The 13,761-nt window shown below is 44.4% G+C and overlaps 1 protein-coding gene across 1 annotated transcript in view; it reads right to left on the minus strand.

Annotated features, from left to right (window-relative positions):
- Positions 1–13,761, minus strand: part of ADAM23 (ADAM metallopeptidase domain 23) — a 1,183,145-nt gene that overhangs the window by 100,480 nt on the left and 1,068,904 nt on the right. The window contains exon 25 of the mRNA XM_030210005.1: positions 10,803–10,914. Coding sequence (XP_030065865.1) covers positions 10,803–10,914 — 112 coding nt within the window. The remainder of the gene's footprint in view (positions 1–10,802; positions 10,915–13,761) is intronic.

Raw genomic sequence — 13,761 nt, forward strand, 5'->3', positions numbered from 1 at the left:
CCCCCCGGCAAGGTACAACCGCAATCCGCTGCTGGACTCGATTGTCCAGGTCAGAGGCATGCAGCCATGAGAGTCTGCGCATCACTATTCTCTGGGCAGCGACTCTGGATGCAACATCAAAAGTATCCGTAAGCACCCCAGGACAGGAATTTACGACACGCCTTCTGCTGTCTGACCACCTCCTGAAAAGGCCTGGCCTGCTCCGGAAGAAGCTTATCAACCAAGTCCGCCAATTGCTTCACCGTGTTCCTCAAGTGAATGCTCATGTAGAGCTGGTAAGATTGAATTTTGGCCGCAAGCATAGAGGCCTGATACGCCTTTCTCCCAAAAGAGTCCAGGGCTCTAGATTCTCTTCCCGGGGGCGCCGAGGCAAAGTCTCTATAACTCCTGGCTCTCTTTAGAATCCACAACCATAGAGTCGTGAGGTAACTGAGACTTCATCAACTGAGGTTCTCTGTGAATCCAAAATTGGGACTCAGCTTTCTTTGGAATGGTGGGATTACTTAATGGTTTCATTCAGTTCCGCATAAGTGTCTCCTTAAGCACATTATGCAAAGGAACCGTGGATGACTCCTTAGGTGGTGAAGGATAGTCCAGGACCTCGAGCATCTCAGACCTGGGCTCATCCTCAGATACCACTGGGAAGGGAATAGCCACAGATATTTCCCGGACAAATGAAGAGAAAGAAAGACTCTCTGGGGGAGAAAGCTTTCTTTCTGGTGAGGGAGTAGAATCAGAGGGGAGACCACAAAACTACTCAGAAGAGAAATACCTGGGATCTTCCCCTTCGTCCCACGAGGCATCCTCATCGGTGTCGGACAAGAGTTCCTTCTGCAGTCCTAAACCGGGCCCGTCTCAACGCTGAGGAACCATGTCCTCGATGGCGATGTCGAGAGGTTGACTCCCGTGTCGGCGGCGATGCAGCTCCCTCCATCGTTGTCGATGGGGAATCGACCTGGGTGGCAGCTGATGCCGATGCCACAGGTGGTACCGGCGTCGAGGACTTCACCACAGGCATAGAGCCAGCTGCCGCTTCCACCGATGGTGCGGAAGGCGCAAGCACCTCCAGCACCAAAGACTGATGCAGCAACCCCTTCAGAAGACCTGGAAGAATGGCTCGGATACGCTCGTCTAGAGTCGCCGTCGAGCAAGGCTGCGGGGTTGGTACAGGAATCGGCGTCAGAATTTGTGGAGGTCGAGGAGGCGGTACCGGGCTGTCCGTAGACCGATGCACCGACACCTCTTGAATGGAGGGTGAGCATTCCTCCCGGCGTTTGACGCCCCGGAGCTCTCGGTACCGTGCTTAGAAGGAGACCGATGACGATGCTTCTTCGCCTTCACTCAATGCACGTCATCGGCACGCCTCGGTACCGACAAGGACGTGGAATCCGTACGCCTCCTCGGGGTTGGGTCCAAAACTGGACGGTCCCATGGGGCCTGTACAGCAGGAGACGTCGAGACAGGTGGAGCCCCACTCTACGCCTTAGTGCTCTCAGCGTGTGGTGGTCTACAGACAGCCATTACCTGCGCTCCTGAAGTCGATGCCAACTTCGGTGCTGATATCGACGTCGCCGACCTCGGAACCAATGTCGACGTTGACGCCGAGGAACCAGTCGAAGCTCCGAAAAGTCGGTCTCGAAGAGCTTGTCTTGATGCTTGTGTCCGCCTTTTCAGAGTAAGACATAACTTATATGGGTCTGGGCGATGTTCGGGCCCAAGGCACTGAAGACACCATGCATGGGGGTCGGTACCCGAGATCGACCGGTTGCACCGAGTACACTTTTTGAAGCTGCTGGGATGTCATGGACGGAAAAATAGCGGCGGCGAGATCAAAGTTCGTGATTGTGCCTAAAGAAGAGCACAAAAGGGAGACCACGCATACGCGCAGCCTAAGAGGGCCGCAGCGGAAGCGAAAGGAAACTTAACAAGGGCAGAAAAACTAAACAGGTAAAGGCCTTTTTTAAAAATTTGAATAAATAAACTGTATAAAAAGAAACTAAACAGAGAAAATCTCCAAAACGGCGAAGGCTCGTTCCTAGGGCTGAGAGGAGAGACGAGAAAAACGCTGCCTCTCTTCACCATGGAAAAAATGGAACTGAGTGGGGGACACTCGTGCAACAGGCAGGAAGATGGCCGTGTACGCACGCCAGAAGGCTCTGGCAAAACTTTCTGGATTTTTGCTTTGGAAAAATTGCTGTTCCTGGAGCCACCGTGGACATCGACCCACATGTGAGAACAAGTAGCCTGCTTGTCCTCAGAGAAGAACTGTTTCAGCAGTGGGTAACAGAACTGATGCAGGATGGCACTATTCTGGTCCTGGTGCTTACAAATGGAGAGAATGTTTCTGATGTCACTGTATGAAACCATTTGGCATCCAGTGATCACCGAATGGTGTGGTTCAATATTAAGACAGAAGAAAGGGCTTATTCAAGTTTGAAGGTCCTGGGATTTCAAAAGAACTAACTTTGCTGAAATGGGGGAATTTCTCAAGGAAAAGCTAGTAAGATGGGAACAGCTGAAGGAAGTAGAACAGCAGTGGACAAGACTGAAAGGAGCTATTTTAAAGGCAACTAACCTTTATATGTTAATAAATTACATAAAGGAAAGAGGAAAAGAAGGCCACTCTGGTTCTCGAACACAATAGCCGAAAAGGTAAGGGGAAGGAGGTTAGCCTTCATATGTTAAAAGAAGACTCAGAAAGAAGAAGAAAGGCAAAATATCTGGATAAGCTAAGAGAAGCTGGAAAAGCTGTCAGGAAAGTGAAGACGCAAATCGAAGAAAAGATAGCTAATATGGTAAAACTGGAGGATAAGACGTTTTTCAGATATGTAACTGACAGGTGGAAGTGCCGTAATAGCACTGTCAGGCTCAAAGCTGAGAGGGAAACTGATAAGGATAAAGCTGAACTGCTTAACAACTATTTCTGTTCTGTGTTCATGGATGAAAGGTCAAGGGTAGGACCGCAGAAAACAAATGCAAATGGGGATGGATGTATGGTAGACCAAGACTCATTCTCAGAGGACTGTGTTCATGACGAGCTAGCTAAACTAAAAGTAGACAAATCGATGAGGCCTGATGGGATGCATGCAAGGGTGTTCAAGGAACTCTGAGAAGTTATGGCGGCTTCGCTGACTGACCTCTTCAATTCTTCCTTAGAGTCTGGAGTGGTCCCAGAGGACTGGAGAAGGGCAGATGTGGTCCCTTTGCACAAGAGTGGAAGTAAGGAGGAGGTTGGGAATTATAGTCCTGACAGTCTGACCTTGGTGGTGAGTAAACTAATGGAAATGCTTCTAAAGCAGAGTACTGTGAGGTTTCTCGAATTGAATGGAATGCAGAACCTGAAGCAGCATGGCTTCACTAGAGGCAGGTCATGTCAGACCAATCTGATTGATTTCTTCAACTGGGTGACTAAACAGTTGGATGTTGGAGGGGCACTAGATGTGGTGTACTTAGACTTCAGCAAAGCGTTTGACACAGTTCTGCACAGGCAACTCATAAATAAATTGAGTACCCTCGGTATAGGATCTAAAAATTGGTTGAACAGAAGGAGACAAAGGGTGGAGGTAAATGGAGCTTGCTCTGGAGATAAGGATGTTATCAGTGGAGTGCCCCTGGGATCAGCTCTTTTTAACATCTTTGTGAGTGATATTGTGGAAGGACTGTCTGGTAAGGTTGGTCTCTTTGCAGATGGTACCAAACTCTGCAACAGGTGAATGACATGAGGAAGGACCTAGCAAAGCTTGAAGAATGGTCCAATATTTGGCAACCAAGATTTAATGCTAATAAATGCAGGGTTATGCACTTGGGTCACAAGAATGCAATGGAACAATACAATATAGGGGGTAAAGTGCTTCTGTATACAAAGGAAGAGCGGGACTTGAGAGTGATTGTGTCTGATGACATTAAAGTTTACAAACAGGTAGAAAAAGCAATGGTCATAGCTAGAAGGATGCTTGGGTGCATAAGGAGAGGCATGACCAGCAGGAACAAAGATGTAACAGTGGCCTTGTATAAGACTCTGGTGAGGCCCCATTTAGAGTACTGTGTGCAGTTCTGGAGACCGCACCTATAGAAAGATATCAACAGGATGGAGTTGGTCCAGAGGGTGGCTACAAAATTGGTAAGTGGTCTTGGACATAAAACATATAGGGACAGGCTTATGAACCTCAACATGTATACACTGGAAGAGAAGAGGGAGAGAGGAGATATGATAGAGATATTTAAATATCTCAGGGTCATTAATGTAGAGGAAGTGAGCATTTTTCAAATGAAGGAAAACTCTGGAATGAGGAGGCATATGATGAAGTATAGAGGAAATAGGCTTAGGAGGAATTAAAGAAAGTATTCATTCACGGAAAGGGTGGTGGAAGCGTGGAATGGTCTCCTGGTGGAAGTCGTGGAGACAAGTACTGTGTCAGAATTTAAGAAAGCATGAGACAAGCATGTGGGATCCCTTAGGAAAAGGAAGAGTTAGTGGTTACGAAGGAAGGGCATACTGGATTGGTCATTTGGCCTTTATCTGCTGTATTCAGTCCTTCAAACCTACTTCTCTCCATATATTATGCACTTGGTCTCATAACCCTACTCACACCCAACATCAGCCCCAGCCCCCTTCAATATCAGATCTACTTCCCAGCATCATCCCCCTTTCAATCTCAGCTCCCCTCAATATTGGCCCATTTCTGGTCCCAGCATCAGCACTGGCCTTAGCCCTCCTTAAGCCCTAGCCCTTTCATTACCCCTCTTCCAGCCCATGCCTATCCAGCTGCCACATCACCCCAGTCCTACTACTACTAATGCTACTAATAATTTTGTACACATTATATATAGGTACTGTCTCTGCCCCTAGAGGGCTCATGACCTAAGTTTTTGTACCTGGGGCAATGGAGGGTTAAGTGACTTGCCCAAAGTCACAAGGAGCTACAGCTACTCCTCCACTCCAGTTCCAGCCCTTTTCCAGTCCCAATACTGCCAGGATTAGTTGATTTCCAGTTCAACACCCCTCATCAACCATCTTCCAGTCCCAGCTCTCAGCATCATTAGTCCCACTGAGCCACCTGCCTCCTCTCCCTAACCCCTGTCCCGAATGGATTCAGAACTGTGTTTGTTTTTGCCTCTTCAAAATGTCAGAGTCCCAACAGCAGCAGCAGAGCACAACAGTAGGGAGCAAAGGCATACACTCCCACAACTGTGAAGAGGACAGCCAGTGAAGCAGGCTTTTGGTACCCTTAAGCTTAGGCATCCTGAACTAATGCCTCACTGGTTTGCCATGTAAGCCAGCCCTGTAGTAGACCTTCCATCCAAACCACATTTTTCCATATTTTAGAAAAATACATAACTTACATTTGAGAATTTAAGACCTCGTTAAAAATCACTAGCCACTATTAAATATAAGCCTTTGCTACAAACATCCAGAAACATCCTATACAAAAATAATGTTTTTCCCTACATCAACCTTGCTACTGAAAAATGAGTAAGGGATCAGAAAGAGCTGGTACTTTTAACCACAAAGATGATACACATAAAATTTCTCCAAGCATTTTCTAGTGTTCAGGAGACCATGTTTAAATGAATAGGACATCTGCTAATATTTCATTTATAGGCGCTATATAGTTAGGTAAAAGGCTCAATAGACTAATATAGGTAAGTAGGAAGTGGTAAATGTATTTAACAATTTTTGTATATCCTCTTCTTGGCATCAGTAAAGGTTCATTCAAGATGGTGTTCATAAATAAAAATAACAATAGTAAAAGAGATCAACACAAGAGACAACATATAACATTTCAAATCTTTCTGAAAATGGGGTAATGATGTTTTTTCCCCTAAGATTAACTGGAAACTTATTTCAGAATTCGGATGCGGCAACCCTAAAGGTCTCTCTTTGCTATTTCTTTAATCTATTCTATGAGAAGCACAATAATCTGGCAGGCATATACATTTAACACACTAAAAACTCCAGTAATGTACCAAAAACCTTGCTTTTTATTGTTACAGCACTTTGTTTTTACACATCAGTTGACATAAGTCATCTGACTACACTCATATCCATCAACATTCATGCACCACTCACCCTTACTGTCTACCCTTGTCAAATTCAAATATCGGTAAACAATATAAACATATACATTGTAGCATAGACAATGTCTATGCTACAATGTATATGTTTATATTGTTTACCGATCAGGGGCGTAGCCAGACTTCGGTGGGAGGGAGGTCCAGAGCCCGAGGTGAGGGGGCACATTTTAGCCCCCCCCCCGGCGCCGCCGACCCCCCCCCCCCCGCTATTGCCGACCCCCCCATTGCCAACCCGCCACCACTTTTCACAACCTCCCGCCCTCTCGACCCCCCCGCCGTCGCCTACCTTCGGTTTTGCTGGGGGGGGGGGACCCCAATCCCCACCAGCCGACGTCCTCTTTGTCCTGCAGTCAAAGTCTTCGTTCTGTTGCATGCTGATGTCCTGTGTACGTGCAGGACGTCAGACTCAGAGAACAGAACGAGCTTCGTTCTGTTCTGTGACGTCCTGCACGTACAACGTGCAGGACGTCAGCATGCAACAGAACGAAAACATTTTTGACTGCAGGACGAAGAGGACGTCGGCTGGCGGGGATTGGGGTCCCCCCCCAGCAAAACCGAAGGTAGGCGACGGCGGGGAAGGGTTCGCGGGAGGGGGGGGGGGTCCAGGAGGAAATCTACTGGGGCCAGGCCCCCTCAGGCCCCACATAGCTACGCCACTGTTACCGATATTTGAATTTGACAAGGGTAGACAGTAAGGGTGAGTGGTGAATGAATGTTGATGGATATGAGTGTAGTCAGATGACTTATGTCAACTGATGTGTAAAAACAAAGTGCTGTAACAATAAAAAGCATGGCTTTTGGTACATTACTGGAGTTTTTAGTGCGTTAAGGTATCAGAACAACTCTGGTATAGATTTGTTATCCCCTATTAGTAGAATTGGAGGCATATACATTTGCAAAGGTTGACATAGCTACAATGATTATGTAAAACCTTAAAGGTTTAAACCTTCAATTTGAATAAATTATTTCCTTAATGGGTAACCAATGAAATTGTTTAATAGAGGTTAAGCACTATTCTTTCTCATTTTCTTCATAATTACCCTTGCTTCCAGATTTTGAACTAATTCTAACTTACGTATCCATTGATTATTAAGACCTATATACAGAGCATTGCAATGATCCAATAAACACAAAACTAATGCCTGCATTACAGTCTTAAGAGCAGCATTAGTCAGAAAGGACTTAACGGAAAGTTATGGAAACTTATGGAAAGTTGAGGTTACATATCTAAATTAAGTCCTCATCTGACTAATGTGTACACACATACACACAGACGTATATGGAAATTTCCCAGATGACTATTACTAACCATGATTGCAACTGACACCCTTTGGCCCTTCGTTCAGGCATACATTGCAAGAATTGATGCTTCATATGCTAGACAGCCTTAATATATAGCAATTCTGATCTAAATAGAAGATTGACTTCAACAGACAGGTAATTGAAATCTGTGGCTGAGGGAGTTCAAAGACTCAACCTTAGGGACCCCAAGAAATATTTTTGTTGTATGAAATTAAACTTTCATGAGAGAGGGGAATAATATACATAATTAAGCTCTTGAAATTTTAAAATAAATTAGATGCAGTATATATGTAGAGATTAATAGAAATCAAACAAAATAAAACATGGAAAATAAAATAAGATGATACCTTTTTTATTGGACATAACTTACTACATTTCTTGATTAGCTTTCGAAGGTTGCCCTTCTTCGTCAGATCAGAAATAAGCAAATGTGCTAGCTGACAGTATATATAAGTGAAGCAGCCAAGCCTTTCATTGACAGTCTAACAGGGTGGGTGGGAGGTATGCATGGGGACATCAAAGCATTCAATTGATAGTCTAACAGGATGGGTGTGGGTAGTAAACAGAGAAATACAACTTTATGGTTTATAATGGGCTAGAAAACCCAGATCCTTGTTAAGTCCTGTCTGTTGGGTGTCAAAATAGTCAATCATTCTGACTTCAAATGTCTTATGTTCCAAGTCACCTTTCAGGATTCTCACTGTGAAATCACTGGTACAGTGTCCTAGTCCTGTAAATGTAACGAAGGATGCTAAATTGGAGAAACAGGCCAGATGCTTAAGACAAGATTCAATTTACATAGACATCACATGAACAATACTGGTGCCAGTAGGGCTCCCACCCCTGTTGGTCAGCACTTTACAGGACCAGGACACTGTACCAGTGATTTCACAGTGAGAATCCTGAAAGGTGACTTTAAAACAACACAGGAACGTAACACCTTTGAAGTCAGAATGATTGACTATTTTGACACCCAACAGACAGGACTTAACAAGGATCTGGGTTTTCTAGCCCATTATAAACCATAAAGTTGTATTTCTCTGTTTACTACCCACACCCATCCTGTTAGACTATCAATTGAATGCTTTGATGTCCCCATGCATACCTCCCACCCACCCTGTTAGACTGTCAATGAAAGGCTTGGATGCTTCACTTAAATATACTGTCAGCTAGCACATTTGCTTATTTCCGATCTGACAAAGAAGGGCAACCTTCGAAAGCTAATCAAGAAATGTATTAAGTTATGTCCAATAAAAAAGGTATCATCTTATTTTATTTTCCATGTTTTATTTTGTTTGATTTCTATTGATTACCTTTAAGAGTGGACTAACATGGCTACCACACCTCTCTACTTATGTAGAGATTGAAGGAGCTCAAGTTCACTCACATCGGGGGGGGGGGGGGGGGGGGGCAAAGGGGGGCATGGCACATTAGCATATTGATTTGCATACATCTTATACCTATTCATTATATTCAAAACACACACACACACATTCACACACAAGCCTAGAACACTGAATATGAAGCCAGCATATATAAGACAAAAACTGAAATGGAGACCCTCCTCCCCTCCACCCAAGAAAGCCAGACTCTACAAGCAGGGCAATACTGGTGAGAGAGAAATAGAAATGTTTTTTTTTTCTCCTGTACTCTGCCAAATACAAAACTAACTAAATAAATGTACATTTCACAAAACATCCAAAAAACTCCTCTCTCAGATGGTGTTTCTTGAACAAGGTCTTTATTTAAATCAATAAAAAATGTTTTTTATTGATTTGAATAAAGACCTTGTTCAAGAAACACCATCTGAGAGAGGAGTTTTTTGGATCCAGTTTGTTTGTTTGGCTTTCGTTTCTCTTGTGGAGAGGTCACCTTCTGTAGGTGTTGGCTTCATTTCACAAAACAGGCACATCTTAATCTTTAAAAAATATTAAGTAAAAATAATTTTTTCTTTTGTACCTTTGTTGTCTGAGCACTTTTATTTTTCTGATTGGGCTGGTCTCACTCTCATCCATTTTCCATGTGTCTGTCTTCTAAATTCTTTTCCAGGTTGGCTTTTCCATTTCTCCTCTCTGCTCTTGTTGTCTTCCTTTCCCACTGAATCACCAAGAAGTCCCACTCATCTTCTGCTCTGTTCCCCTTCCCCCCACACCCCTAGTCCCATCCATCTTCTGCTCCTTCTCTCTCCCCCACACCCACTAGTACCATTCATCTTCTGCTCTCTCTCCCTCCCCCCACACCCCCTTGTCCCATCCATCTTCTGCTCCTTCTCCATCTTTCTCTCTTAACCCATCTCATTTTTGATACCCTTCCTGCCCAGGCCCACCCCGTCTCTCTCAATCTCATTTCGATCACCCCCCACCTGCCGCCGCCACCACAGCACTGGAGTCTTCCAGTGGCGCCCTGTATAGCACCCCTCCCAGTCTTCCAATACCCTGAGCCGCCGGCAGCGAAAGCAGCATGCACGCTGTTTTTGACCTGCCCCAGAAGCCCTTCTCTCTTCTACAGCTTCCCACCTACGCAGGAACAGGAAGGCTTCTGGAGGCAGGTCTAAAGCAGCGTGAGTGCTACTTTCTAGAAGAGGCTGCTGGCGGCTCGGGGGACAGAAGGATGGTGTGGCAGCCCAGCTTGTTTGGGGGGGGGGGCACTGCCCCCCTTCAACCCCCCCAAACTACACCCATGGTTCTAACAATTCAGTGAATATCCTTTCATAAAAGAAAAACTATTCAAGTATTACGGTATAATTGAATAATACTTTCCATTTCTCTGTTATTACTCTCCTGTCCAGTTTAGAAGATTGTATCTATATGTACCAGCTTTCTAAATAGTGTTCTGTAGCAAAAAGAACACTTGGTCTTAAATGCTCAGAGTGCAAAAGAAGGCCTATTATACTGACATTTCAAATGCCCTGCATTCCAGTTAAAAACAACTTGTTACAATCTAATAAATCTGAGTTGTTAGGCACTACTGATATGATGACCAAATGGCTCTGGGCCAAAAGGGCTAGGATGAATTAGTCCTGGTTTTGCATTACTGCATGCACAGACACACTATCCTATTTTTCTACAGCAAAATCAGAGCTACATCCTCATGTATATGGTAGAATAAAATAGGACAGGTTCAGTTTATCCTTTTAGATATATCACTGTATATCATTACCCTAAATACTGGTAAAAGCTAACCAGCAACTGTAACATTTTAAAGAAAAGTTAAAATAGCAAAATATACAGTAGAAAAAAATCACCCTTTGAAGGTAACATACCACTCCCCCCCCCCTTTTCATGGTAGACAAGTTTCACTATTTTGAGTTATTTTTGTGTTTTTTATTTTTTAACATCTCTCGTTATCTTAACCCATTCTATGAGCGCCTGCTGAAAAAGTTATGCTACATATATAGAATGCATTGGAACTGAAATCACACAAACCCTTGGATCCTTCCTCCTTTTTGTTGATGTTTTCCTTCTTTGGGTCATAGATACTGCAATCTGTTCCTGCCCAGGTGGAACTACAAATACAGGTAGCTTCATTACTACAAATCTGGAAGGACATAAAAAATGTCAAGGTTACATACTGCATTTGGTATTTTTAAAAATTATTTATATCTTTTCAAGAACAACAAACATAATAACGTTTTTACATGTCCTGCAAAATAAACCTCAAACTTAGCTTGAAAGAGCCTGTTTTTAAAAAGTCCCCTTAGAATCAAAAATATATAAAGAGGAAAGTTCCCACTGAACTTTCTTTCTGAGAAGTTCTGAGAGAACAGAACATTTCTCTAGTAAGTGAACACTATTTTGCTTTGTGCTTTGGGAACTTAAAGATTGGGCTTTAAAGGAGGAATTGTAGGTTAGTGATAGGCAGAATAAAAATATAAAAAAAGCAAATGTTATCAACAAATCTCCATAGTTTTTTCCCCTTAGTTTTAAAACTTGAACTTTGTACCACAGCATTAACAGATAGCCTCTAGCAGGCACTGCAGGATCTAGTTTAGTCTTAAAGGACAGCTCTTCATTTATAGTCAGTTATTGTAATTAGGATAACAAGCAAGGAGTGCTCTTACAGAGTTTTAAATAAATTTCATTACCATCTAAGAAGGAAACACTAAATAAATCACACACTATACCATCAGGCTTATTTTCGAAAGAGAAGGATGCCCATCTTTTGACACAAATCGGAAGATGGGCATCCTTCTCACAGGGTCACCCAAATCGGCATAATTGAAAGCCGAATTTGGGCATCCCCAACTGCTTTCCGTCGAGGGGACGACCAAAGTTCCCGGGGGCGTGTCGGAGGCATAGTGAAGGTGGGACTTGGGCGTGCCTAACACATGGGCATCCTCGATCCATAATGGAAAAAAAGGGCGTCCCTGACAAGCATTTGGATGACTTTACCTGCTCCAGTTTTTCTTATGACCAAAGCACAAAAAGGTGCCTGAATTGACCAGATGACCACTGGAGGGAATCAGGGATGGCCTCCCCTTACTCCTCCAGTGGTCACTAACCCCCTCCTACCCTAAAAAAAGAACTTTAAAAATATTTTGTGCCAGCCTCTATGCCAGCCTCAAATGTCATACATCACAGCAGTATGCAGGTCCCTGGAGCAGTTTTAGTGGGTGCAGTGCACTTCAGGCAGGCGGATCCTGTTACACTTGTGGTAAATGTGAACCCTTCAAAACCCACCGTACCCATATCTAGGTGCCCCCTTCACCCGTAAGGGCTATGGAAGTGGTGTACAGTTGTGGCTAATGGGTTTTTGGGGGGCTCAGTACACAAGGTAAGGGAGCTATGCACCTGAGATCTTTTTCTGAAGTCCACTGCAGTGTCCCCTAGGGTGCCCGCTTGGTGTCCTGGCATGTGAGGGGGACCAGTGCACTACGAATGCTGGCTCCTCCCATGACCAAAGGGCTTGCATTTGGTCATTTCTGAGATGGGCATCCTTAGTTTCTATTATCGCCGAAAATCAGAAACGACCAAGTCTAAGGATGACCATCTCTAGGGAAGACCTAAATGTCAAGATTTGGGCGTCCCCGACCGTATTATCGAAACAAAAGATGGACGTCCATCTTGTTTCAATAATACGGGTTTCCCCGCCCTTCGCCGGGACGTCCTGCGAGGACGTCCTCAGGAAAACTTGGGCGCCCCTTTCGATTATGCCCCTCCATATAAACTAAAAGACGTTTTTATAATAGGCTAATATCGTTAATACTTTAGCAAGTTTTAAATTATTGAAAAACTCAAAAATACTAAGATGGAGTCAGCAGTCCAGCAGCGAGAGGGGTGCTATCCAGTCCTTTGTATTGAGTGTCACATGCATGATTATCTCCTAGTTGGTGAGATGTCATATGTGTGTGCCCGATGCAAACAGCTCCTAGCTCTCAGAAAACGTGTCCGTTCTCTTGAGGCTAGAGTAGCAGACTTGGTGGAGCTGAGGGAGACAGAGACGTACAAAGAGGAGACCTATGGGCATGTTGTAGAGAAGTCCCACCTCCAGTCTGGTAGCCCCTTTGCTACCTTGAAGGAGGGAGGTCTCCTAGAAGGATAGCATCACCCTGGTGAAGTAGGAAATACTCTTGTAGCCAGGACCTGCCCACCAGGGGATGCACTATCCTCTTGCACCGATGATATGTCTCCAAGTTCTGCCCAGGAGGGAAGGGTTAGGACGGCTGTTGTAGTTGGTGATTCGATGATTAGGCATATAGATAGCCGGGTGGCTGGTGGACCTGAGGATCGCCTGGTGACTTGCCTGCCTGGTGTGAAGGTGGCGGACCTCACGCGTCACCTAGATAAGATTTTAGATAGTGCTGGGGAAGAGACGGCTGTCTTGGTACATATGGGTACCAATGACATAGGAAAATGTGGGAGAGAGGTTCTGGAAGCCAAATTTAGATTCTTAGGTAGAAAGCTCAAATCCAGAACCACTAGGGTAGCGTTTTCTGAAGTGCTATCTGTTCCATGTGCAGGACACAAGAGACAGGCAGAGCTCCGGAGTCTCAATGCGTGGATGAGACGATGGTGCAGGTAGGAGGGTTTTAGATTTGTTAAGAACTGGGCAACATTCTAGGGAAGAAGGAGCTATTCCAAAAGGATAGGCTCCACCATAACCAGGGTGGGACCAGGCTGCTGACATCGGCATTTTAAAAAGAGCAGATTTTAAACTAGAAAGTGGGAGAAGGCCATCAGTTGCTCAAAAGCGCATGGTTCGGGATAAGGTATCTTTCAAGGATATCACCAAAACAGGGAAGATAGGGTATCCTGACAGTGAGGTTGCAAAAGAGACCATAGTAGATCAGGTGGCCATAAATAAAAATAAGACAAAAGATTGCAAATTAATACTGTCAAATACTGAGCATGATGTAAATAAGAACAACAAACATAGTTTGAAATG

The sequence above is a fragment of the Microcaecilia unicolor genome, chromosome 7 (assembly GCF_901765095.1).
Source record: "Microcaecilia unicolor chromosome 7, aMicUni1.1, whole genome shotgun sequence".
Taxonomy (NCBI): Eukaryota; Metazoa; Chordata; class Amphibia; order Gymnophiona; family Siphonopidae; genus Microcaecilia; species Microcaecilia unicolor.